General features: G+C 42.7%; 1 protein-coding gene across 2 annotated transcripts in view; it reads right to left on the reverse strand.

Annotated features, from left to right (window-relative positions):
* The window catches only part of DDAH1 (dimethylarginine dimethylaminohydrolase 1), a 56,844-nt gene that overhangs the window by 12,861 nt on the left and 16,040 nt on the right, over nucleotides 1–27,943 (reverse strand). For both annotated transcript variants that reach the window (XM_071750590.1, XM_071750591.1), the window contains exons 2-4: nucleotides 5,014–5,113; nucleotides 3,760–3,833; nucleotides 3,050–3,169 (exon numbers count right to left, since the gene is read on the reverse strand). In XM_071750590.1, coding sequence (XP_071606691.1) covers nucleotides 3,050–3,169; nucleotides 3,760–3,833; nucleotides 5,014–5,113 — 294 coding nt within the window. The remainder of the gene's footprint in view (nucleotides 1–3,049; nucleotides 3,170–3,759; nucleotides 3,834–5,013; nucleotides 5,114–27,943) is intronic.

Raw genomic sequence — 27,943 nt, forward strand, 5'->3', positions numbered from 1 at the left:
ACTTTGGGGAACCTCAGAGGCAGCTCTGACTGTGATGTGGTTGCCTGATGCAACCTGTCTGCTGGCTGGGGACAGAAGGAGGACATGTGCTATGGCACAGAACTGCTGCTCCAGGCCAGAGTCCCTCACCTCAGCTGACAGAGTGTGAGCAAAATCAAGTGTCACATACATGAAAAGGTGCTACTAAACCTCTGATGCTGAGAATCACACAAAAAACTGACATAATTGAGATAATAATTGATATATTTTTTTAAATATCCACCAACAATCAAAGACTGCTAGATTACCTTGTTAATTACAATTTTCTTTATTAAAATGTATCTGCGTTTTACTGTACCATTGATTAATGCTGGTATTTACTTGACAGCTAGTTACCAGAAACATTTAATCAGCTTATCCAAAAAATATTTTTGGTTGCAATAGCTAAATTTATGCACTGCAGCGTGATTAGCCAAGCTGTGCAAAAGGCTTTAATCAAACTGATGTGTTCTCAGATTAGTCCTGGCTCAAGTTCAAATTGCAGCTCTGAGCAACCAGATTGTACTTGAATTTTGTTTGTGTTTATAAACACTCCATACAAGTGTAGGGCTGCCTGGATATCTGCAAACTTCATCAGGCTGCTGTTCACAATGCATTTCCAGTTTGAGCCTGCGTATCTGGGACAGTGCATATTTCACAAGGATGGATGCAGAGCACTTTCTGTCCCAGACTAAATCAATCACACCACATCAGGAACTTCAGACCATTACAACCAAAACCATTTGTCAGAAGTTGCCCAGAGTAGAAGACATGGGTGATAAGCTGGGAATTTGCTTCCAGAGTTTCGTGTAGTGATTTCTAATAAGAGAGTAACTTCAACAGCTTGTTCAAATGAATGAGCTAACTTGAAGCCATTCCAAACTATATGGAAAGCCAAGGGACCATCCTCTTGTTTAAAAGGTCCCCTAAGATTGTGTAGAACAATCAGGCTGCTATCCTATTCCCTTAATTGCTGCCAGACTGCAAGTCTAAGCCAGCCAAGACCACACTTTCCTGGCCTCCATAACTCAACCCACGTCAAACAGGAGAGATCTGAGATTTGAAACGTGGGTTTTATCTTAGCTGGGGACTTAGACATTTTAAACCTTGAGCTGTCACAAGATGAAGAAGAAAAAAAATCCCACCAAATCTCTGCCAAGCTGATAGTAAAAATCATGCTGCTGAGAAATGAAAAGTCCTAGGATTGTGTCCATGAGGAAAGCGTTAAAGATCTGAAAAGCAACTGTGCAATCAAATATCACAGCATGGCAATAAGGACAAGAAGTCTCTCAGGTTTCCATCTCGCAAATACTGACGGATGTTTTAAAGTAATAAATATCACTAGCTAACTGAAGCCAATGAGGTGTACAAAGCATGCAGAATGGGTTCCTAAACTCTCTGGGAGCCAGGCACATTGATTTCAGAGTTACAAACTAATTCTGTTGTAAACGTTCACCCTGGCAAAGATTCAGCTCAGTAGCCTTGGGCACTGAGAGCAGTGCTGTTCTGTAAAATAATGAAACCTTTAGAATCAGGGCAAGAGATACAAGTTGGGCTGCGTAAGTTGCACTTAAAATAAGCAAATTTCAGAGAGCTTTCTCGCTAGCTAAGCAGAGCTGTCCCCACCCCTCCTCATTCACTACACAGGTCACACAGATGGCTTTCTCCATGTATCATGATCATGTTGAATCAAGGAGGCTTCTGCAAAGCCTGCACTTAGGTTGTTAATTTATTAGCAAAAGAATCAGTATATCATCAGTTGAAAATTTGGGATTTGCTGCCATCGCTGGAAAGTAGATTTTGATTTAACCTTTGAAGGCAAGTCCTGATTAAACCATGTAAGACACTTAGCCATAAGGCTTTCAGAAATGCTCTGGCATACCTGCATCTTAACCATGCAGGATGGTAGGTCCTAATTTATAAAAAGGGTCAAACTCCCTCAAAAACTTTGCTTCAGGTAAAGTCTCAGCTGCCCTTTGCTGTTCTAGTGCCCCAGACAAAGTTTGCATTGCAAAACATCAGAACCTGCAGCTGTGCTACTGTGCAGGAGATGCTGATCTCTGGGGTGAGCTGTCTCCTGGCCTCTGTACATAATAAGATTCATGGCCTCAAGTGCCACTAGGCCGACATCTCTGAAGAAGCTTAATTTGGTAGATTTGCTCTGAACACACCCAGCAGGTAGGAAAGACACAGAGCCCAGTGAAAACCACAGGAGCAACAAACATTTCCCACTGAGGACGGTGGTAGTACAAAACTGGCCTGCTATACAAAGGATTACTGGTTCACAAGTCTGCCAGTGAAGAGAGACCAAGATTCACAAGGCTTCTCAGCTCAAAGTCTCAAACACACACCTCCCACTTTAAAGGAAAATGTTCAGAGACTCAAATTATCAGCAAGGCTGCGGTGAGACTACTCTCCCTCCTTTCTGCTGAAGCCGTGCTGTTGCAAGACTCTCATGAGACCAGAGGAAAAAGTGTGATCAAGAAGCAACTTGACTTTGCAGCCAGGAAGGAGGGATGGGAAGTCCGGGACTCTGGTCTCTGAGGCTGGACTTACAGATCTTACCCAGAAAGTCTGCACTGTAAAATGCACACACAGTTCATCTTTGCAAAAAGGATCACATCCCTCCCCCTCCTCCTTCATGCCAAAACCTTCACCCCCTTTGGCAATTTTAAAAGCCATGTTTCCTCACAGCAACATCTGAAGTAAACATCTCCTACTGCTCTGATGGTGTCTCCTTCCTCCTTTATCATGAAATTATCATCTTTTTAGCCAAAAAAGTTGTTAATTATAACATGCATAACCCATTTTAACCAGTAAAATTCATTTATTTCCTGAAGACAGCTAAAGCTAATCTAACATCACTGTTCTCTTGAATGCTGTAAACATTCTTTATGGTTTGCACATACAGGAGACCCAGAGACATACCAATTTCCTCTTTCATTGATCTAGTTCTATTTTTAAATACCAGTTTGAGCAGAGATTAAAAACAAAAAAAAGTTTTTTCAGAAAATTTTCTTACGCGGTTTACCTTGAGGGCTTTCTGTGCAGCTTCACTTGATCCAATAGCAATCAAGTTTGGTCCAGCCATGCTGCAAAAGCTCTTCAGATGCAAAGAATCATGAACAGGGACTGTGGAGACAGCATAATCCTGTATGGGAGAAAAAAAATGGCTGTTATAAATATTTTTAAATTGTCCAGTTTCCGTAATTACATTCCATAATCCATTTTACTCCTTGCAAATTAGCAACAGCAACATATCCCAGGCACAGTGTCAACTGTTTAAGTAAGACCTACCCTTCTGGACCAGCTTGTCTTGTCTGGGGTACTGGAGTAAAACCCAGAATATGTTTCAAATATTACTATTGTTGCAACTCTAAAGAAATACATTAAAATACATAATTAAACCGGATGTACATAAAACCTCTCCAGGGACCAGCAATAAAGACACATTGCTGATACTGCTGATACATGAAAAAATTAAGAACCTGAGTGCTAATATACTCTCAAAAAAACAACAGCTTCCCACTATCAAAGATTACTTCTATGCAGTGATCTCACATTTCAGATGCAACTTAAGCGTTTGTCATTTTACAAGATGCTCAAGCCTTTTTAGTAACTTATACTTTTTTTAAATTTTTTTTTAACAAGTCCTAAACTAGGCATTTGGCCAGTTTAATTTTGAAATTGGTTCTGTGGATGATAGCTTCTGTTTCCTGTGACATGAATGAATATGCAAACCTTAAATGTGTCAGCCAGAATCTCTGCACCACGCTGGTTTGTCCTCCTGGAAAGCCCCACAAAAAATTCTCTGCCTGGAATAAAAAACATGAAGAACAAAACAATTAAGGGTTTTTGTTTGTTTGTTTGTTTAAGATATAAAAATAAATAATCACATCAGCTACTTCATCAGTTCACAAACAGTTTAAAACCAGGCCAGCTTTGGACACATTCTGAAGCAATCTTTTATGGATATCATTTTCTATCTTTCTGTTCTCAAGTTGGGTAACAAAGCTGAAAAATCAGCTTAGAAAAATGCAACCTGCAACTGAAAGCTGATAATTTAAAGCAATTATCTTTTTCCAGAAGACACATTTCACCAGAAGCATAAATAGCTTCCTCTTCTAAAGCTCTGCAATGGTCATTGAGTCAGGAAACAGAACAGATGGGCTGGATTAGCACAGCACTGACTGTCCATTTCCCCCTCCCTCTGAGATTTCCTCTGGTCTAGAAGGCAGTTCTGCAGCCACCAGCATCCTCCAGCTCCAGAGGAAATAGGTGCTGGTGCTGGATCTCCACTGCACTAGAAGGGCCTCCTTTCCCAGTCTGCTTCTCTTGGGACCCTTCTTTCCCCTTGGTGAACTAAGGCAAGCAGCCAGCCTGCTCTGATGCTGATCAAAACAAACAGGCTCATTCAGCACAGGCAGGGAGCAAGCGTGTGCACAGCCAATGTGACAAAATGCCTAATGGGTTTAATGGCATAAAAAAACCAGTCAAGATCTTCATCTTTGAAGTCAACCATGCATTTAAGTTGTCTAGCACATGACATCTGGCAGTTCTCTCCACCTCTTTCTCCATAAAGTAAAAATGCATTTTTTGCATTTGATTCATTGAACTAGTGGCAATTATATGCATGAAGCTTTTACAAGTCCTGAAAATGAGTCTGCTGAATGTAGCTGCTTGTAATAAGGAATATGGAACAACTGCAGGCAGTTGACTACTGAAAGCATTTTTCTTATTGGCACTTTACAAGCTAAAATAAAATCTGTATGCACAGTGCTGTTCTTTGTACTGTGTGTACTGCTACTTTATTTATTCAGGCATTAAAGCAGGACGTTGAGGGCTATATTGAAAATTCATCTCTGCTACCTTCATAACATTTAGTAAATGACTGATTTAACAAACTGCATGAATGACATTTCATACAAATGACAGAAAACATGTGGTCTCCAAGGCAATCAGGGTATGTGAACAGCAAATCCACTACCACTATACCTGTAAATAAGACATCTCCACCATCCAAGGTTGCATTTTCATCTACCATCTCTACTATATTGAGGTTGAGACTTTCAAGTACTCTCTTCATGGCTTCCACCTGTTTAAAAGAAACTTGTTTAGAATATATTGTGTCACTGAATACCTTAAAAAGCACACCAGAAATACACGCTGTTAATGAGAATTAAAGTCTTTTAACATGTCTTTGGCAAGATGGATGGCAAGGTCCTTTGTGTCCCTGCCCATCGTGGCTCCCCAACTCCCTCCAGAGGGCCTGAGCTGTCCACTGGCAGCTGCAGGAACCACTCAGCATCCAGGAGACAGATGAGGGGTCCAAAATGCTACTCAGGTCCAATCCCTCTGCACAGTAATACCCTATCTTGCAAATCCCATGCCTTGAATTTGAACAGAAAAAAGGAACTATCCAGAGTGACTTCCTCTCTTTCCATGCTACTCAAACACAAGACACGGCTCTACCAGCCATGAAGGGGGCAGCTCTACCCCAGGCCCCTCTTCAGTTGGAGTGGGGAAACAAAACATAAAGAAATGTTACTTTTCTTTATCGTTTTGCAATTTTACTGAAGCACTAGTTCTCCTTGCATTTTTTTAGCTACTTTACTATAGAATTACAAGACTTTTCATGTCTGAATGTTGTGTGGCTGGCTGCTAGTCAGAAAGCCACACAGGGGGAGAGACCTCGGAGCTGCTGAGCCCATCCCCTGCTGAAAGGGGCAGGTAACAGGAGCAGGGGATGCAGCTTCAGTGGGATTCCTCTTTTCCAGTGAGGGGGGATGATTATGATGATGATTATGAGAAGAATGTGTTTCTATAGAGGCTCATGGCATCAGCCATCAATAAGAGGGCCTAAGGCTCACTCTGTACAAGCACCACTGTCTTGGTGCCTCATAAGCCAAAAGCACCTGCACACAACCAACTGCAGTTTGCAAAATGTTCACATAAATATGAGCTCATCCACTAAAACTGGTAAATTTGATCCCACACAAAGCTTCTTCATGTCTGATGAAACCTCCTCACCATGGCTAACCATGTGCCCAGCACACAGCTTGACTACACAAGGAAGGCTGAGGGGGTAACAAAAGCCTGAAGATGGATCTGCCTGCAAGAAATGCCCATGATAAGAGCCAACACACACCAGTCACAGAGATTCATGTGAGTTCTCTCTACCAGGAAACCTGAGCTCTCCTGAGCTGTGCAACCATGCAAAATGCTTGCACCATCCTGGAAAGAGACTCAAATGCAGTTAGCAAAGGGCCACAGAGCTCCTTGGGGAGAGACAGGCAGGGAAGCAGCAGCTCTGCACATCCCCGGGCCAGAACATCCAATTAAAAACATTTGCACTGGAGTACCAATTAAGTAAAGTGTCTGGATAATGAGAATAGTGGAAGGCAAATGCTGACTTTGTATTTGTGATTTGACTCATATGTGTTTTAATCTCCAGCTGCTGATTACCATTTAACCACCAGCCTATGTCAGAGATGCCTTGAATTGTTTGTTTATTTTTAAAGGGTCAATGCAGCTGCAGCAGATATTAATGTTATCAGAACTAAAAGTTGTCCAAAAATCACAGAAAACTAGTTTAATTTGTTTTGTGATTATTTCAGGATGTGAAGATATTTCTAAGGTATTCAAGATGTTTTCCCCTCACCACAGGCTCATTTTAGCTTATGAAGCCAAATTTAAATAAATGAAATGACTGTCATATAAATAGCTGGATCTTTTTCCACGAAGGGTGTTAATAGATTCAAGTCCAGAGTTCAATGTTTTGCAAGGTTTTTAAGCGACCAGTAGAAATTCCTAGAGTTTTAATTGGAAAGTGCTGCTCACACGTCTGGGAACATATGCTAGGAATATCTTTCAATATCCGTTGCTTGTGTAAAACAGAAATCTCAAGTTACTGTTTGTTTTCTATGGATAAGACCAGGAATGTCATTCAGTTGAAGAAAAAAAACGAAAAAAAGGAGCACAAATTAAGATTAGATGATCAGAGGGAAGGCAATATTATTAAAAAGGCAACTGGAAAAAAACAAACAAACATGAGACATGTAACCATAAGATTCTGGAGAACAGAATTAAAAAAAAAAAAAAAAAGAATCTGCTTTTGCATGTGGATGAGTTTCCTGCATGGGGGACAGCATAGACTCACATTACCCCCACCACCTCATCTTAAAAGCCATCCTGCAGCAGTTCTGAGAGGGATCTCCAATGCAGCATATCCTCAGTGTGTGTTTGAAGCAACCATCTTGGAAGCACTGTACTGCACCATTCAGTGTTTGGATGAGGATGTGGTAAAGTCCCCACAAATAGTTTGAGTCTGTATCTCCCCATTGCAAAAGGGAATCAAGAGTCTGGCTCCATCCTTAGGCCTTCCCAAATCACAAAGAATTGTGCCACTTTCCAACAGAGCTCTTACCCTAGAGAGAAAGGAAGATACACTCTCTAGCTAAGGAGGGACAAGTGACTGTTATCCTTAAGTAAAAAAGCTAAAAATAGGCATGCAAAGAGGGTTGGTTTTACAAAGCTCCCTGTCCTCCTCACATTTTATCTTCCCCAACCAACCAGTAACTGGTTTTCCTGAAGTGCAGAGTCTTAACACATACTGGTGAGATTTTATAATGAATGAAAGACTAATTCACAGAGTTAGCTTTGATGTATGAACAAAAAGAAACACCTTTTGCTTTTTTTTTTTTTTTTCCTGGAGCGAACTGAGAAAAGGTACATGGAGAAAGTTTTATGTGAAGGCACAGTTGCCCAGGAGCAACCAGTAAAATACACCAATTATTTGGACATGAGCTGATTACAAGCATATTTACTATAAAGACAATGTACTGCTTGCTTTTTTCTTAAGTAACTAAGAAAACACCTTAGAGGTGTTTAGGAAAACACCTTAGAGGACAAGACACCTTCCCTCATTTTATCTCCTTTATTTTAAAATTAAAATCCCAGAATTGTAGAACAGAAAGAACTCACTCATCTGCATCCTTTAAAATTTCTGTATCATATTATCTCAGGTCAGCTTAAGGTTTGTAACATGATACTGGGTTTATTGTAGCTGTACCCATTAGTACATTGGTTGAGTGTTAAAGCTTGTATGCTTTGTGTAGTGATATTTTTCTAATAAGCACATTCCTGGTGTGAGATGGGATGTGTCTAATCCATAGGAAAGCTGATTGAGACAATGGGCTCCAGCCAGCTCAGCTCTGTTTCAAGGAAAGTAGACAATAACTGTGTTAGACATTTATAAGAATCTAATTTCCTACTGTTTTAAAAATGGAGCTTATTACCCTCAGGACTGGTGCTTTCCACCAATTACTGTAACTGATGTGAGGGGATTTTTCCTTCCCTATATTAGTATTTGATGCACTCTAAACTGAGGCTGCTTCCTAAATTATTTACTGGTCATCTGTGCACTAACCATGTTATGGGATTTATGTTATTGACAGTAAGAAGGAAATTATCTTTTCAAGAGACAGCAGAAACAGGGTAATTATTTTGCAAGCCATGGGCTCATCCCTGTGAAAAGCCAGGCAGCTTTCCCTTGGGGTACCAGGGCTGGGCCATGGGACTGAGGGGCCAGAGGGTCCCAGTGCCCCACGGGCAGGGTCACAGCTGGGACTCAGAAGAAGCTGGGGACAGGACCACACGAGGTATCCCCTAATGACCACAATTACCCACCTGCCTTCAACTCAGAGCTCTTGGTAAAAGGGGGCAGATATCTGCAGACCTGTTTCAAATGAAAGGATGCAGAGAGGTTTGGAGAGCAGAAGACCATCCAATGAACCAAAGATTATGTGAGGTTTCTTAACCATCAGACCTCAATTCTAAGTGCTCCGGAGACCAAATGCAGCCCTAACAAAAAGGGTTCTCAGCCCAAGACACACTACTGCAGTGTCTCCTGAAATTTTACACCCACCACCAATTTCACTGGTGTGGCAAATCACAAGTATTTAGTTTCAGTCTCCGCTTCATTGTATTCTAAATTATAATTTATAGCTGTGCAAAGCAAGTGTCAGACTTCATATACGCAGAAGTTAGACTGTGATATCTCTGAGATGCCTATTTCTGGAGCCATCAGCTCTGAGTTCACAAAGTGCCACTGTCAATATATATAATGCATTTTTCAACGAGGTTCACAGTGAAGGCTATAAATAGAGATGCACAAATCTGGGGCCAGGAAAGGGTAGACTTTGGTTTTGAAAAAACAGATACCAGTGTTGGCCATGATCCAAGCCCTTGCCTGACTGAATCTGCTCCATTTGGAGATGAGGGAAGTCTGTCTCCTCCCAATGATAAACATTGCCCTTCTCCTTCCAGAGGCTTCAAAGAAAGTGAAACAGCACTGTAAAAGTTTTGAGGTTTTTAAGAAAAAAAAACACTACTGGTTTTCTTGTTCTAAGTAGGTCAGATACACACCCTTGTGTATACTGATCTCAGAATTATGTGGGATGTGGGTTGTGGCAGAGCTTTGACTCCTGCTCCCAGTGTTGATACCAGAAGGAGTCTTGGGTCTTGAGAGGTCAGCAGCAAGACCATCCAGCACTGCTATTCCATGCAGATCCTGCTGCAGGAGTGTGTTAAGTGCAGACAAGCAAGGTCAGTTCTGTCCCACAAACAGGCACTGGCACAGCCTGGTAAGGACGCTCTGTACCTGTCATTCCCACCCTTGCTCATTGATGGACAACTGTTTGTTTTGGCAATAGATACTCCTTTCCACCCACACAGGGCCTTTGTGTCCATTCCACTGCCTCTTTTGAGAAAGGGGAGAAGGTGAGGACCAGCAGCATCCTAGCTTTGAATGGAATCACCAGCTGCTTGGCAGTAAGCTCCTGCATGGACACGCTGCCCCAAGGCACTCAGACAAATCACGTTCAGACTGCTCAGTTCAGAGGGATCTGACCATGACTTCACCAAATCAGGCTGTGCATCACAACACATGGAAAACAGCATTACACCACAACACCCAGAAATCCCTTTTGGGGAGTTTCAGTTGATCCCACCCTGCTCCTCCTGCCAGAGCTCCAGGGCCAGGCCCTCACCCAGATGGTGGGGAACTGCACCAGAGAACCAGCCAGGCTCACAGTGCTTGGAAGCTGTGCCAGGGTGCCCACCAACACAACTGGCACTGCTCTGAGGGCAGATGCTGTGCTCCTTCTGCCTCGCTCTACCAGTCATGCTGTCCAGCATGCACGCCACACAGCTTGTCCTCAACTATTTTTCACCAAACAAGGCCACAGGAGGGCCAAGCAGGAAAACTGAGGTACTCCCAAGCCATGTTCTCAAGCAAGAGATAACTTGTTAGTCGCTCCAAATACACAGATCCCACCCCAACACTTTCATGTTGCAGCTCTGAAGTTTCACTTACCCAAAGTTCACACCAAGCAAGCACAGCTTCTGGCAGAGTTTGGGTAGTTTATGAACCGTGGAGTTCTGAAAGGGCCACACAGATAATTACCCCATTTGTTATCACCCACATGCTGCTAATTATGAATCCAAACCCACCACTGAAAGTGTCACAAACTGAGTGTTTAAAGCCGATGTACCCATCAGCAGCACCCAGCACTGAATGTCCATTGCCCCTTGGGAGTGATCAGAGATCAGGGCAAGCAGAGCACTACTAGAGATTAATGTGGAAAGGGAACATGGAAAGAGCTGAACCAGGGGCAGCACAGCAAGAGACTGGCACATAGAGGAGTAGGAAAAAGTGGTGGGTAGTCTCTGAGGCTTCTTGCCCCAGAAAAGCTTCTCAGTCTTGCAGGAAGGGAGCTCCAGCATGGCAGGTCTTGGGAGGTCAAGCAGCTAAGTACTCACTTTTCCAGGTCTCTTCCAGGTACACAACTTCCAGGTAAACCACAATTACCTGGATGTCCTTGAAGCATGTTGTGTTTTAATAGCTAAGCAGAACCAAAGCACATGAGCACAACTCCATGCAGCTCAGCAGTAGTAACCCATGCCTGGGTTTTCTCTTCCTCTCTTCCACCATTCAGCTTTTAAAATGTAAGGACACTAATTCCCACAAAACAGGAGCCAGGAATCTGCTCACTTGCTACAAAGAGTAGGGCTGAAATTTCAATTTTTTTTTACAGCAACTGGAAATAACTTCAATCAAGTATAAAAAAATTCAGAGTAAAAAGGTATTCCTGAAAAGACAGAGATTTAAAGTCTCTAGAAGAAAAGGCTAAGATCCACTAAGCATAAAATCAGGTTAGTGGAAAAGTTTAAGCAGCATGAATGCATTGTTACAGAAAAACAGTGGAGATTTTGCCAGATAAAGATGATGACATGAAATTTAAGCCGTACGCAGGTATGCTGAGAAAGTAACGTTCTAAATACTTTCTGCTTACAATTACAAAATGATCAATTGTTAAGTGCTGGACAGAGAAATATATTCCATTCTGCCTGGACATGCACAGCGGGCCAAGAATGCACCTGGATAAGCCAAGCATTCATTATCTCCCAGACACTCAATATCCCATAATACCCCCAGCGGCTGCCAGCTCCTTGTCCACCCTTGACCACACGCCATGTGCCCCATTTCACAGCTGAAAAGTATTTAAAATTCATGAAGTCTGTTGAAAGCTCGACTGTCACATTCTGCTCATTCCACAGGGTATGGGAAAACTGTGCAGAAGGGACATTTCAACTGGGGCTATTATGGCTCTTGAATAACCAATATTCCATTAAATTGCTAATAAACCCACTTGAAGATAAGTTGATCACAATCAAACCATACAGTAGCATTCCTTTCCTTTAACACCGAGTTGTCAGGTTTCACTCTGTACTGTACTACTGTTTCTGTGCTGTTTGTTCGTGCCTTGACACTGAGCATTCAAGATACTCTCTTTGTCCCCAGTAATCTAAATGCCATGTTCTGAAGAGGCTGAAAGATCTTTGGCTAGGATAATACTCTTGCTTATTCTAAGGTAGTGAACATTCTTCAAAGGAAAACCTACACTAAAGAAGTGAAAAATAATTATACCTCAACCAGAAGATTTGGGATTTTTTAACTCTTTGAATATGGTGCTATCAATCTGCATGTAGAGGTAAATGGCACGTGAAACTCCCAGCTTACCCTAGCACCCAGGCAAGCAGGGTGTGGCCTGAACATTTGAGTTTGTAGTTCAGAAACTAATTTCCTCCCCCCTCAACCAACTCCTAAGTTTATCAACAAAAAGAAATACAAAAATATTTCTGAAAAAACCTTCAAGAGAATTTGTTTTTGCATTAAACTAGATACTGCTTAGATTCCTACTACTTAATTGTCAAGCTGCTGGCACGCTGTTGCCTTCTGATCTTGCTGTATGCACATATTGTATTAAGAGGACTCAAAATTTTCTAATTTCTAACACTGAAAAGCATGTTCCCTTCTCGGAGGGGGATTTAGAAGCTTTAATTTTATATTAACTAACTTGATACTGCTGAAAGCAGCTCCCACCCAGCTCTATTGCAGCAGGGAAGCATCATCACCACCAACCTCTGAACCCTTCCCATTGCTTCTCCAAGGCACATGGAAACAAACCTGCAGGTTTCAGCTGCATATATGGCCAAGGATCATCATCAGGAAGATACAACCCCATCTGGTCTGTCTGATGAGGAGCCACAAGCAGGACTCAGTGGTTGCCACCAGTTCCCCATTGCCCTGTGCAGGGAGGAGAAGCAATTACACCTGCAAGGCTCCTGCCTAGAACCCCCTGGGCCCATCCCAGCTCAAGGAGCAGTGACCATAGGCAGCAAAGAGAATATTTTTCTTCACTCAATAATTGGCCTTTCACCAAGAAGCATCCAGTTGCTCCCATGTTATTTTATAACAAGGGCCCCATGGACAGAGGTTATACTAACCCAGCATTTTCCCCCTCTAATAATAGGTTTCATTCATGCTTGCAGAGATGTTGACTTGACTGTCTTATTTTAGCTATGCTAACACATCCTGCAAGAGTGCCCTGAAGCATCTAGACATATATAACAATAATAATGTCAGAAAATGTAAATTCTGACTATTTTCTGTCTCTCATCTGGTTCCAGTGATGTTTCCAGTGCCTGGTAAAAAAGTGGCATCCCTGCAGGATTACAGATATTTGCTAGTATACATAAAATTGGATGAAATTCTTGAAACCACACCAACAATTTTAACCTGTCAAAAATACATCTCAATACAAATAAGCAAACTGGGAGTCACCTATTCAACAAACTGGCCATCCCTGTGCTAGGTGGGACATTTCAACCTGAAAATAACCTTTAGGGATCTAATACTATACTGACAAGTTTTAAGAAACTTTAAGCTATACATTTTAATATGCAGGAAGCATAACCTCTGGCTATTGTTCCTTCAATTCAAACTGACAAAGGCTAAGAAAAAAAGCAGCTTTGCTAGTGCTGCTTCTCCACCAACTTTCCCTTTGAGGCTTACAGTCAGAAGGAAGAAATGAGAATAAGCCAGCAAGCACTAAAAACACAAAGACCACTTGAAAGATACAGCAGTTGGTGCAGTCTCTCTATAAACACACATTTTAAGAGACAAAGTTTGTTTACGCAGTGCCATAACTTCCCTTGAAAGCTCACCAAGCACTGGGCAGAGAAAAGCCTCTAAGCCTGCAAACACCAAGAGGAACAATGTCACCTCTTGGGCAGCTTTGCCAGGACATCCCTCAGTGCCTCTAGTGGCAGAATGACTGTAGTAAGAGATCTCTTCTCACCTTTGACATTTTCAAGCCTGAAAACTCACAGGTAATATTTAAAACCATCAACAGCCTTAGGCAGACTACCTTCTTTATAACAAATGCTACATTAATGTGATACTAACAAAACACAGCTCCTGCCTTCAGACCAGCAGGCTCACACCTTGGCTCCCCTCACTTGAGTCTCCAGGGACCTGGGACATGGTAAAATTACAAAACCACAGAGCTGTAGAACAGAAAGGGTTTATGGTGACAAAACTTCTGAGACAGCACTGAGCATTGCTGCCCAAGAGGGCAGAAAGGAAACAGGTGCCTGCCTTTGAGGCAGTGATGTTCTCCCCAGGCTAAAAGAACATACAAACTAATCTATACAGCCCTGATCTAGGCAATAAATACTAACAAAGTCCAAGCCAAAGGAACTGCTTTAAAGCCTCCCTGCATTTATTTACCTTGAAGTCTACATGATTTTCAGTGCACTGACATTTACAGAAGCCCCAGTCAATTTCAGCAATACAGCACAAGGACAGGGAATTTAAAGCATTTTGTAAAGCGCAGCAACACACACCCTTTTAATACTCAACAATGGATAAGTACTGATTAAGCTTAAAAGCAAAATCCAGATGATACTATTTTGAACAAAAAAACCCCAAAACAACCCAGAAATTGCTTACATGCTTATTCTAAGTTCAAGTCATTTCAAATCTCAGAGGACACTTGTGTTGATGATGCTTGCAGGTGGCCACAGCAACTCCACACAGATCTGCCAGCAGAGCATTTAGTTGCAAGTAAGAATTAGGAGGGTCAAACCTGAGCTTCTGGCAAGTGAGAGAAGATGAAATCCTGGCCCCACCAAAGCCAGAATCCTCACAGAGATATTTAATACAATAATTACAGAAATGCAGGCATCAGGATGCCTGTAAGGAAAACACTTTAAGAGCATTAACAGGTGCAACATGGTTCAGTGTTTTGCTCCTTCCCTTGCCAAACAAGCTGTTACATATTTTTATGTATTCTGAGACCATATTCTTTAAATAGAGCTAAATATTTTGATCAGCTAAAAAGTACAGTGAAATCAGGGGCAGGGGGTGGGTGTAGGTAGCATGTTACATTTTCAAAACAAATAAATTTCCTTGACATGTCTGCAGCTTGGTTAACTACTGTACTCTGCTACTGCATAAACATCTTCCATTTGTACATGCATAAGACAGGAGAGAATTTAAACAAATGAAAACCAAAGAATAAACTTGTAGTGCACAAGGACAAGAGAAAATAAAATTAAAACTAGCAAAACGACAGCAAAGTAAAAAGTAACTGCTCAAAGATTCTACTTAAAGCTCTTCTTGTAAAAAGAGTTTAGATGCAATACTCCTAACCTAACCATGCTCCTGTAGCAAGATGTGTTTTTGTAAACTGAGCTGTATTCCCCCTCACTCGCTCACCAGGCACTTCGCTGGAGCCACAGCATCATCCCTATCTTACTATTTATCTTGGAAAATGGCACTTTAGGAAGAGAACAGTATCTCTGCAGGCCTTTAAATGCACCTTAGAAATCAGTTTCACCGAGGGTATATTATTTAATAAGAGCTACTCTGAAGGAGAAGTATTTCCCGTAAGAACTCCTCCCAACTGCACTGCACTAATTGAACCTGATGACCTGCATTTCCTAATGACACCTCCTGGGGCTGAGGCACCACACTCCCGCCTTTCACCGCATTCCAGGCAGCGCCCTGGGCAGAGCAGCAGCGATGCTCCCAAGGGATGCTGTACTGGAGCACCGAAGCTCTGCCCTCCTGCCCTCGGCACAGCTCTGGGGGACACGGCGATGCCACGATCCTCCCAGCAGGTCCCCTCTTCAGAGCTTTACCTGCTTCGCAGGACCCTGGCCCAAACCCACCACAAACAGCAGCAGACTGACAGACAGACAGACAGACACACAGGAACAGCAGCCCACTGCCAGACTCACGTGGGAATTGGGAGCACGTCTGCTGGAACAGCAGCCAGCAGTCAGTGATACAGCAGGCTCCAGCATTACTTTATAGTCAGCCTAATAGTTTTTCCTTTCTCTGCACAGTGCTACGTAACTTTGCTGCCATACAGAAATAAAGGGAAACACTGACATTTATAAAATTTTAACTAAATGGAAACTATTACCTCACCAGATGCTATCAGCACCATCAGAGGTGTGGAAGTAACCTGACAGCTTGTAACTCCACTGCTCCCAGACAAAGGCAATGCCAGAGCTCACAGGTACCTGTAAGATCTGCTGCAAATGAAAGGTGAGCTTGGGGCTAGAGCAGCAATCAGTCATGGAAAAGTTCATTAAAACCTCTTAATCCACTCCTGCCACAGAGAAGCTGAACTGCTATTTCCTTGGCAGCTGTTTTTGGTTCCAGATGCTGGGGGAGGCTCCTGCCCTACTGGGAAGGATGTCACTGACATGTAGGGTGGCTGAGACTTCCCCCCAGACCCCAGTCCCAGACAGGCAAGCCCCAGCCCTACCAAGGAGGTTCAGCTGTGGACGTGCCATGTCATCCAGCCCAGGGGAAGGAAAACAAGGCCAGCACCATATGGCAAGTATGTGGGATTTTGCTGTCAACACCTGTTCTATGGGCAACCCCCTTTGACTTCAGCATCAGCCTTTACAACATCTCCTGCAAGCATCCTAGAAAAAATAAAGACATCCTACAACTTGCTAGCTACATGCTACCACACAAGGACAGCTCAAGAGTCCTTCATTGACTCTTCACAATCACCGGGTAACATTTAGGAAGACCAGAGGCAAGCATATATTGTAGAGCAAGTTATTTAGCTTTCTCAGTAGAAAGGGTCATCTGCTGGCTGGTGTAACTCCACTGGTGTGTAACTGCACATGCTTACAGACCTGTGGATCAAGGCATAAAGTGGAAACCTGGGAAAATAATGACTGCTCTATCCTTCCCATGTGTTAGCTTTGTTTTTAAAGCTTTATCTACTTTTGAATGCTCCTGATGCCTCACAAGTGGTAAGTGCTCAAGGGGAAAAGTAGAAAGCCTGTTTTCCTACCTATTCTGGCTGGTAAAAGAAAGCTTTAACTGTAGTTGCACACAACAGCAAAGAGAAGCTGCAGAAACAAATACAGTCTGCAAGGTCAGAGAAGAAGGAACATGCTCTTCTATTTGGACTGTTCCATATTCATCTTCTACTTCAGCAGAGTAACAGGTTGAAAAGAGGGTGAAGGCAAAAAACAAACCTCAAACACACTGGAGCAAACCAAGTCTTTACAACACTCACATGGCTCTAAAGGAAGAAATACTTCTCCTTCAGAGACCACTTGTTACAATGACCAGAAAGATGATGGTCCTGAAAAAACAAACACATGGTTACTAGTAAAATAATACATGGTTACCTGTTTTACCTTCATAAAACACACAACACTGTCCTCTTTCCAGTTACAAATAGCAGTGAAGCTAAAATGTACTAAACAAACTACAGAGTTCATAGACAAAATGGATGTTCATAGATAAGCAAAAACAGTTACATAATGAACATGCAGAATCAATAATTTTCCAAATCCTTATTTTCACAAAGCTAAAATAGTTGAACCAGCTGATTAAGCAGCTAGTTCACATCCTAAAAATAAGTGATGCTCAGAACAGTTTTAAGAAAATGTCAGCAAACATCCTGAAAGCCCACTCTCACATGTGAGAAAGAATGCTGTACTAGATTAAAGATCAAAGATAATGGCTAAATTAACTGGTGTAGAGGGGAAGTTCAATCAGATACAGAAGTCAGAACTATTATAACAAAGAAGTATCAGTACAATATATCAGAAATTAAGAGAACTTACAAAAGCAAAAGGACCTATCAAAAAGTCTCTGCATAGCAGAATCAAGATTCCCCAGGAGCTTTTCTCCTTTGCTTCCCTCTCTTCGGAGTAACAGAAATCACAACGAATCAGCACCACTGTTGCTACCTGAGAAAGGGTGAAACTTTCAATACTTTCAATATTTACACTAAAAAGGTAAAATTACTGAATAAATATTTCTGCTATGCACAGGGAAAAAAGCCAGTTAAATATTCAGATTGTATTACAGAGTAATTTTCATTCCAGTTACAATTACTAATACGAAAGGACGCTAAACAGTAAGTCAGAATGATGTTCACCAAAGGAAGAGCTTTGTGGTGTTCATAATCCTTCAGAGCCTAATGGGGATGTTATAAAAACTTTCAAAATTACTGTCAGGGGAGTAATAAGGAATTTAAGGATAAAATAATACCAATTGGTATGTGTGTACAGAAAGTCAGTCTTGTGTAGTTTGATACAGGTTTGGATAAAAGTTTAACTCCAGTCAATGGCAGCGCTAGCACTGATGCAACAGCATGTAAAAGATGTAAACCAGTGGATCATTTATGCAAAAAGAATGTTTTCACACATGCCTCAAGACCCAAAGAGAATGGAAATCATTGCTGAATAGGTGTGTTTCAAACAGAAATCAATTGGTGCAAGGTCACTCAAGTTTCACAGACTACCTGAGGGCTTACAATCATCACTGCTAAGTGACCAAACGTGTGTCAAACTGTAAGCAAACCAGGTCACAGGCAGCGAGGATGCCACAAGAGGTACAACCAGCCAACCCCCATTGCCATATGGCCACCACAAAGGCTGCATTGGCGGGCACCAGGGTCTCAGGCCATAGCCAGAGGACAGACCATCTGCTTAGTTTTGTAAACCAAGCCACCATGAAGGGTCACCATCTGCACACGGTTTTCTAACCACAAACTTGCAACCAGAGCGAGACTTTTGGACAGACAAGTAGGAGAACTCCATGTAGGGGCAGAAATCCACCTTCCTAGAACATGTTTCTGCCACAGCTGCTCTGCAGTACCACATACACCACACAGAAAACATCCAAAAGTCAAAGGGCTCAGAGAGGAGTCACCAGGAAGAAGGTATCATTTCCAAAACCTCCAAGCAGCATTCATGGAGCTCAGTTTTTCTGAACAAAGAAGATTATAAAGGCCTTCAGTTATGTCTGCAAAGACCTATACAAGGAATAGAAAATCAGTAACAACCCTAACAAAATACAGTGCATAGAAAGGGAATCCAAACCAGGAGCCATGGTTTACATAGGAACAGTATTTTTCTCTTTAAAAGGGAGAATATTGATCGTTTAGAAAACTTAGCAAGGACTGTGTTAAACTTTTCCTTTTTTACAGCCCAGGGCACCCATGGCTCTGCAGCAAGCAGCCCACGCTCAGTATGGACAGCATGGGTCTGGGAGAAGATGACAGGCTAAAGGCTGAACCCCAGAGTCCAGGCACCAGAAAACATGGACAGACAAACCACAACTTCATGACTTTTCCTCCTTGTTCAGTGAAGGGGAACAAGATCAAGAGCCTGGTGAGAAACTAGGGCACTTCCCAGACAGTGGTTAATGTCAGTGCAAATGATGTAATTTTAGGAAGAGATGTGTCTGAAAATCTTGACTGAAGAATTTGTCTTTTACTTTTTTTTAAATTACTGCCACACATCCCCATGCAGGCAGGAGTACGCTCACAGAAACAGATGACATACTCAGTTTACTATCAATAAATGGATCAATTTTCTCTTTAGGGAGTAAAAGGCCTCCCTGAAAAAGCTTGTGGCTATTTAAGACAGACAAGGTGATTAAGGATATCTTACAGTACGACTTACTCGCCACTTCTGCTGGTGCACTTAGAAAACAAGAACATTAAACAGCACAACCTTGAATGAAAGCACATGGCATCTGCAGTATGTACTGCAGCACATTGATGGGATAACTGGGGAGGAGCAGCAGAGTTCACTTGGGAGGGGGCGGGGGGCAAAGCAGATTGGGAAACACTGACATATTCCATTACTGAAAATTACACTGTGAAATAGCATTAGATCATTTTAAGATGTTTATATAAGGACACTGAAAAACATGTCCTTTTGCAAATTCTAATTTTGTCTCCCCTTTCTATTTCCACTATGCATCAGGTTGTGAAAATCCAACATGTACCGAGTTCAGTGTTCCCAGACAGAGATACCAACCCTGACCCAAGTTAAATCTTCCAGCTGTTCCCAGATCTTCTCTTTTCTCCATCAGACAGGCTCAGAACAGCGCCTTAATTACTTGTTTAGGAAGGATGTGACATGTTCCAATTCAATACACTTAGCCCTTCTTAGAGAAAATGTAGAATTAAGCCTCAGTATGCACTTGACAGATCTCTTAGCAACTAGAGTGCAATCAGCCAACAATGGATGATTCACAGTTTTAGCAAGAGTGTGCAGAATTGACTGCCAAAAGTCTGAATAAACTCGCATTGCTAGACACTATGGTAAAATGTACCCTGATCTCTTTTAAACTATTATATCATACAGGAAAGTTAAACTGCATGCATTCCAGCAGCTTGCCTGAGTCTGGAAATACAATTGAACTGCAACATCCAGATTTTATGATAACAGACTTTTCAGTGTTTATTTTCACTTAATTAGGATAATGGCACCTTTCAAGGGAAACTGCCAAGATCTATCAGTTTGTGTAAAAGGGGTGACTTCTTCCATTTCTGCTGATCTGAAAGGGGAAGTAGTCTATCCAGAGTCAAACTGATTTGAAGATGGACTTAATCTCACGCCTACTGCTGCAGGGCCCACTGGCATTTAAAATATTTAGGGATTTCTGTGCAATAGATGAGTCGGGGGGGGGGAATAACAGGAAACAGAGTGAGAGGCTGCAATTAGCCATCCTGATGCTGTACTCCCTTCATCGCCCTCCAAGGCCCAGCTGAGGACCAGGCTGCCACAACAGAGAAAAGATGGTTTGTATTTCTACCATCAAATTTGCCTTCATCGACCTGTTTCACTCAGAGCTTTGGATTTTGCTTTGGAAGAGTTTCCTCTATGCTTTCCATGTGGTATGCTTTCCTACACAAAACTAGACTTGAGCAAATCCTTTACAAAATACTGTTGAAAAAATAAACAAAACCGGAAAAGCATTGCTGGGATTAGTCCCACGCAGCGAGGGCAGTGAGTGGCAGAGGATAAGTCACAGACCCTTACCTCACAGTTACAACCATGAATCATGACCAGAGCTTTTCCTGTGGCAGAGTGAAACCCCTCATGAGTAACAGGGTCTGGTCCCAGGAGATGGGGACAGCCCTCCCCCAGCTTCCCAGTCTCACTGAAGACTCCCTTTGGATCTCGGCACAACATCAGCTCCAGGGGTCTAAAAACCCTGTCACATTTACAGAAATATATCCATTGCCTCCTCTTGTATCTCACATTTTGAACTTTTTTTCATCATGCTTTCGCCGATGAAATATTCACAGCAGAGGACAGCTGACACTGCTATCCTTTCTACTTTAACTGCCTGGAGCTGCAGCTCACTTGGCATCCAACTGAACAAAATTCTATTTAAAAAATAGACATCTTTAGCCATCTTTCTTTGCTATCTTGTTTATAGGTCTTGTCCCAAAGCTCTCTTGAAACAAGGGACAACCCTGTGGCACTTGAAACACCCACTCTGTGCTCCCTCTAGGCACCACCACACGAGCACTCTGACCCTTCCTCGCTCCCACAAAGAACACCACGGTCCTTATGGACCAGGCGCAGACCCAAGATGATGAAAAGCTGCAATTTCAGCAGCACGCCCTGGCAGCCCCACACTGCTCCAGCCACCAAGAGCCTGGGATCTCTCCCATTGCAAGCAGGGGCCTTGATCCAGCAGCCTCCAGCAACCCTTTTCCAGGTAAAGCAGATACACTTGGCTAAATCAGTAGCTTTCTTTGGCACAGAAGAGCGGGGCGCCCGAGCTGGTTGAGGGCTGTGGTCAGGGAAAGGAATTTGAACACATTTAGCTCCACGCTGCCTTTAGTACTAGGAGAGTCACAGGTTTCCGCTCATGTGGGCTGACAGCTCTTCAAAGTGAAATGAAGGCAGCAGGGGAGGTAGGGCGAGTGTCAGGAAGATGCATTAAGTGCAAAAACACCATAGTGAGAGCTTCTGTAAGTACACAAATTAAAATTAGGCAGGTAAAGTGAGGATCAGCTACAAAGAAGAAGGTGCTTGTGCATTTATTGCTTTTATGAAGAGAAACTTTCTACTGACAACACTCCCGATAGACAAAACAGATTTTTCCATCTATTTCCATAAGTATTAGATCAAAGGGCTGAAAAGAATGTGAGCAGCAGGGCCACAGGGAGCTCAGGCACAGGCACCTTGGTCAGGGAGGGAGCCACAGGCAGGAGGAGGACATGGACTTTAACTTCAATCAAACAGCAACGTGCAATCTGTGTCATTTACTACCAGCATCATTACACACCACCAGCTAAAAAAAGGCACCATTTTATCTAGAAAACAAATACACTGGGGGCCAATTTTGCCTCTGCTCCAAGCAGGCTACCCGTTGCCTGGATGGAAGCAGATGAGATGTCATTTTTTCCATCCCCGAGTTGCTCTGCTGCAGCTCTTTTGGGAGCTCTGCTACCTCCTTGGCCATGGAGCATGTGTGGTGGTATTTCTGCTTTGGGGAACTCGATGTTACTCAATAGCTGACGTGAATTCTCGTGTTGTACGAGGCAGCAGAGCAGAATTCCCTCACTCCCTGTTTTACCCTATAAGGGAATTCGATGATAGTGCTGAGAACCTGCGCCTCTGCACAGATTTTCTGCAGCTGCTGGGGCACAGCAAAGCCAAGCCCAAGCTTGGATTCTTGTGTGTTGTGATAATCAGCTGGGGTTCGGAAAATCCTTCAAAAAAATCTAATGTTCTGGCAACTTAACAAGGCTTCTGAAAAAAAATAACAGTTTAACCTCTGGAACAAAAATACTCTGAGGAAGTCCAAGACCAACACAGCATAGAACATTTTCCCCCAGTAACTGTTACTGTACAGCACTTCCTTGTCCCCAGTTCAGCAAAGCTGGAACATTTGCGCCAAGATGCTGAAACATTTTATTAGAAGTCATGCAGGAAGGTAGAAAGATAAAGAGCTATTCACATACTTGAGCATTTTCTTAATTTTCTGGGTTTTGTTTATTTTTATACCTGTCCCATGAATTTCCTCAGTCTTTTAATGCATCTTAATCTTCATCAATATTTAACTCTGCAGCAGAAATACTGCATACTTTGTTTTCACATTTAACTTGAGAATAGAGGGGGGGAAGAAAAACATCTATGGGAATAAGAAAAACAACCATTCCTAAAGGAAATGGCCTTTCCTTTTTCCACAAGATGTCCTGGAATAGAGTCAAGGAGAAAGATGAAAGAGAAAGGTAAGCAGTAAGAACTCCATCTACTTCAGAGTTAGCTAGGGTCATCATTCTGGACACTTCTTTCTACCTCTGGGTCACAGGTTTCAGACCCACCTAAGATCAAGACTGAAAATCTTTCTCAACAGTGGACTTAAATTTTACCAGACTTTACCATGTAAGAACAGTCCCCTGAAGCAATAGAATGAGCAAGCAACCATACATATAAAATTACATACACACACATATCTATAAATATATACATGAGATCACTTCAACAGGGGATGGGAATGCTTAGTGAGATTCCACAAGCTAAGGGATATCTCACAATTTTCAATATTTCCTGGAACAGCAATTTCCCAGCACACACAACAGGTCTGTAAGGAAGTGCACAGCATAGAGCAGAACTGATGTAACCCCACACTAGCAGAGATGCTCGTGGCACCAGACTTCAGCTTCCAACAGAAACACACTTTTTTGATTTTTCTTTGTCTCTTGCTGAAGTCTGTGTCCTGCAAACCACCAAATATCCAATTTTCCACTTGCCCACTCTGCCAGAGAGCAGCACCCAGAGCAGTCTTTGTGCCTGGGATACTGGCAGTTGCTATGCATATGGTTGAAAATAAAATTAAGAAAACATGAGCTAAAAATATATGAAGGGTTAAGCTTTCCAACAGTCTTTTCAGTTTAGGTTATGAAATGTTACATGGTTTTTTCCTAGAAAAAAAAAAAAACAACCAAACAATCACTGTGTTTGAACAAGCTTATGCCTTCTATCAGGGCTACTGGAGCTCATGCTATAGCAAATCAAGACCCCAGATACTGACTTACTAGAGTATTAAAAATAACATAGAGCTTCCTGCACACCCCCCAGTCTGCAAGTTCCTAAGGCCCTTGGAGATGATGTTCTCACAATCTTTGCTCAGCCAGAGAAACCAGGTACAACAGAGCTGCTCTAGACCTTGGACCTAGCAGGAAGCAAACCCAAACCCAGAATATATTTTTATTTCCATGTATTGCACAGAGGATTTACACGCTTGTATCCTGGTGCATCAAGCTCTCCTGCAAAGGGGACTGTAACAGAGTGCTGGAGCTCAGTACTTGTATCATTCCCCCACATGATTATTTCTAATTAATTTGCTAATGTAAGAGGACAGCAGAAACAGGCCCTGTAGTATTCAGGTTTGTGACTGTTTGGATCCAGTCTGGCTGAGCAGAGGGGGACAATGTCACATGAAGCCCTGTAGTGCAGAAAGCCACACAAATTACAATGCCTTGGGACACTTCTGAATTAACTGCAAAACCAGACAAAGCCACCTAATAAATCTCACGAGCAGGTACACCTCCCAAGAATGTGGAAATACTGAGACAAGAGGAGCCACCTGTGGAAGGCTCAGATTACAGAACCAAAACACAATTGTCTCTTTCCTTCCCACTTGCAGCTGAAATCTAGTCACATCAACAAACACTTGGCACATAAAATAACAGCTTTCAAGTGCTCTTACAGGAATTAATTACTCCATCCCACATCTCTGCAGCTCAGAGGGTTCATTATTTGCTGCAGATGAACATAAAATGGTGCATCCCTGATGAGACCGCTTGGCCAAGGGAAGCTGTGGGTGCTCTTGGGAACCCCTCTGAGAGCAGGGGAGCTCCTGGCTCCCCACCTGTTCTGTGCCACCATCTGGGGTCCCAGGACACAGCATGGCAGTGCCAGGGCACAGTTGCCTGGTGGCACAACTCTGCTTGGGCAAAGGGGGAGCCTGGCCACCAACCAGTGGCTGCAATGGGTAGAGAACCAAAATGTCTTCTAGTGCTAAGGAACCAAGCAAATGCTAAGGAACAGCACAAAAATCATGCTAGGTCAGAGCCTGCACCTGCCATTTGGTTGCTCTGGATGTGGAAAACCCTACCCAATTAAGCAAAAAGTAAACTTGAAAGATGGGACCAGAAGAAATAAGTACCGGTTTTCAGTAGGCTCCTCGCAGAACAGCAAGTCTGACTAGCTTCCTGATGGTTTATTTGTTCATTTAAGATTTTACTTATATATCAGAGCAAACAAGATAAACATGGACTTCAGAGAGAATACAAACACGCTTTCTAAATGTAGCCTAGAATTTTTTCAAGGCTCATGAGACTTATACAGAAATGTCCACCTAAGTTAACTCCTCTTTTCTGATACAAATTCCAAATACAAATAACACTCACCAAGCCTTCTCTCAATTCAAGCTTCAAAAAAAAAAAAAAAAAACCAAACCCAATACAGAACTCTTCATCCTTTTTTGAAGCAGATGTTGGATCCACAACTTAGCTCCATTGGCACTGCTGCTCCATTTGGGGGAACAATAAGAAGCATTTCTCCAGTGCAGAGGCAGCTGCCACCAAGGACTCTGGCACAGGTTTTCAGTGTCTTTGAGAGAGTTTGTTGCTGAAGAACAGATACTTAGGAAACACCTCCTTTCCCCATACACTCTCATTTGTGATACAGAGACAAAAGTATCAGCCAAGCAGTCAGGGTATGACCAGTGCTCCTGCCTCAACCTCAGTGCATCATTTTATGGATTTCCATTCTCCGTCTTCTGGGTTGCTGTTTCCTTATTCCCTAGCAAGACCCACAACTGCAAGCCCAGAGGCTTTGCAAAGCCCAGAGGCTTTGCAAAAGGGCTGTAGGACTCATCCTCTGTCTTTTGTGCTATCTACAATAAGCCTTAGAGGGCAGCAAGAGGTCTACCCTGCTACCAAAGGCAGGATAAGTGCACCACCCAGATGAAGAGCCACCCTCTCTCCAGACACGTATGTAACCTGTTGTAACACTTCGCTATCCCTTCCCATTTTCCCCCATTATCAAACTTGTATCTTGCTTGAAGCATTTAATCCCACAACTTCTTACCCTATCTGCCATAGCTAATCCTTCCCTTCTGGCAGCTGGCTGCCCCGGGGACACTTCTGCATTTTCACTTTTACACCATACAGAATGTAATGAATCTTTAATTAAATGGGCTTGATGAAGAAAACCATTCACATTAGGCCTCATCAGCAAGACAAAACCCCAGCTGTCTTTCCTAAAGGATATATTGAAGCACAGTTTAAAATACCTGGAATCCAATTTTAGCACTATAGAACAAGTTTAAAAAAAACAGCATTTGTTCCCCATAAGCACAGAATGGCTGAAAGGGAAAAAAAAATCTCTAAGATCTGAACAATCAGGCAATTTTAAAGCCATGCAGTTTTCATGGCAACTCCTTCATAAACCAGGATCTTTTAACAATGTAACAGCAGTAGCAAGAGTGCAACGGTTTCACAGGGATTGTAATTTGCACATCCCATATATTACAGGAAAACAGTGCAAGCATCTTCGAAAAGGAAGCTCTGAGAAGCTTACTGTAGCTCCACAGAAATGGAGTAAACAAAGCACACATCATCAGCACATCCTCAACATGCTTCTCAACCCTTTAGGATGAGAGCAACACTGTGAGCTTCCATTTTTTAATCTGCACAAGCAGATTCATGAGCTCAGTGCTGAATGACTCTTCACATTGACTTCAGTGGAAATAAGCTTCTCCAGATTTCAGGAAAAAAAACACTAACAGAAAATTAATGAGGTACAAAGCAGGTTATGAATGAACAACAACAAAAAAATTATCCTGAAGCTATTTCCTGCCCTGCTGTGATCAAATATGTGCTTTTTAAGGCCTCATCTCCTCCCCATCCCCTCCCTCCCCCTTTCTTTAGGCAATGCTTTATTTTATCCTAAGACTTTATCCACTTTTCTAATCAGTTTCCATTATGTCGTTTTCCTTTAAAGTTTCCCACTGTTACAGCTCCACCAGGAGCAATAATGCTGAAAACAGCAGCACAGACTGACTATGGCCTTTTAAATAGTCTTGAAATGGAGCCAAGGTGGAATAAGTCTACTGGACAGGGGGGTTAAAGCACCAGGGCTCCCACTGCAGCGCCTGCATCTCTGCTCCTGCCAAGGCAGCTCTGCACACGACGACATGGAAAGTTTTAGAGCAGAGTCTAGTCTAGGGTAAGAAAAAAATTCCTGACCTACGTGTTTTAAAAAGGTCGTTAAGAAACAGGGGGCTGGGTTTGGCCCACTTCAAACCAGAGGGATACCCAGAGGCAGACCAGTTCTGGCAGAGGACCACTCAGCCCATACAGGGAGTTTTCCCCATTTCCTCCTCTGCTGGAAGGAGGGTGATGCAAGCTTGCCTCGTGTATTCCCTTCTTGCTTTTGCATTCAAAACAGAAAACCTCACCACACCTCACACACAGACCCTGCTATCACTTCCAATGAAACATTGTACCCGTCTTTAATTATTTCTCCCTTAACCGCATTCCCACCTCACCAGGAGTGACCAGCAAGGCTAAGAGCTGGCTGGCAATCTCATGAGACAGGCTCTCACAAGAATTTCCTGCTTCTGGTTCAGCCAGACATACTGCAACAACAGACGCGCTCGTGGTATTTTGGCACCTCCGCTCCTTGATCAGGCCAAGACCCAGGAATGCAAGTGAAAAAAACACTTGTTAATTTTTAGAATTTTAAAATAGCTCTGCTCTTCTCCTGCTGCTGTGGGTGTCTGCTTGGCTTCCACATGAAAAGACTCAGCTTCCACTGAGATTAACTAAATTTTGGAAGCTAGAATGCTGAGGGTATCGCCAAAGACCTTGCTTCCCAGAAAACAGCTTGGTAAGACACCGCCACAGTAGGGTGCCAGAGCAAATTACTGCAATGAAGCAAGTGCTATGGAAAAAACAAACAACTGACCCTCTAAGTACACTGAATTCAGTTTTCCGTGTGCCCTGGGGTACTTCCAGCACACATTTCTATCAAGATGACCTAGCTGGTGAAAACTCTGTGTACAAGCCTCAGGCAAGACTTACAGATCTTTCATGCATGTTCCTGAAAATGCAACTCATGAAAGACCAAGGAAGCCAGTTTCCATTTTTTCTGGTCTCTTCAATTGAATTAGCATGCAAGACTGCACTCCCGTTGGACAAGGCCATTT

Source organism: Heliangelus exortis, chromosome 8 (assembly GCF_036169615.1).
Source record: "Heliangelus exortis chromosome 8, bHelExo1.hap1, whole genome shotgun sequence".
NCBI classification, from domain to species: Eukaryota; Metazoa; Chordata; class Aves; order Apodiformes; family Trochilidae; genus Heliangelus; species Heliangelus exortis.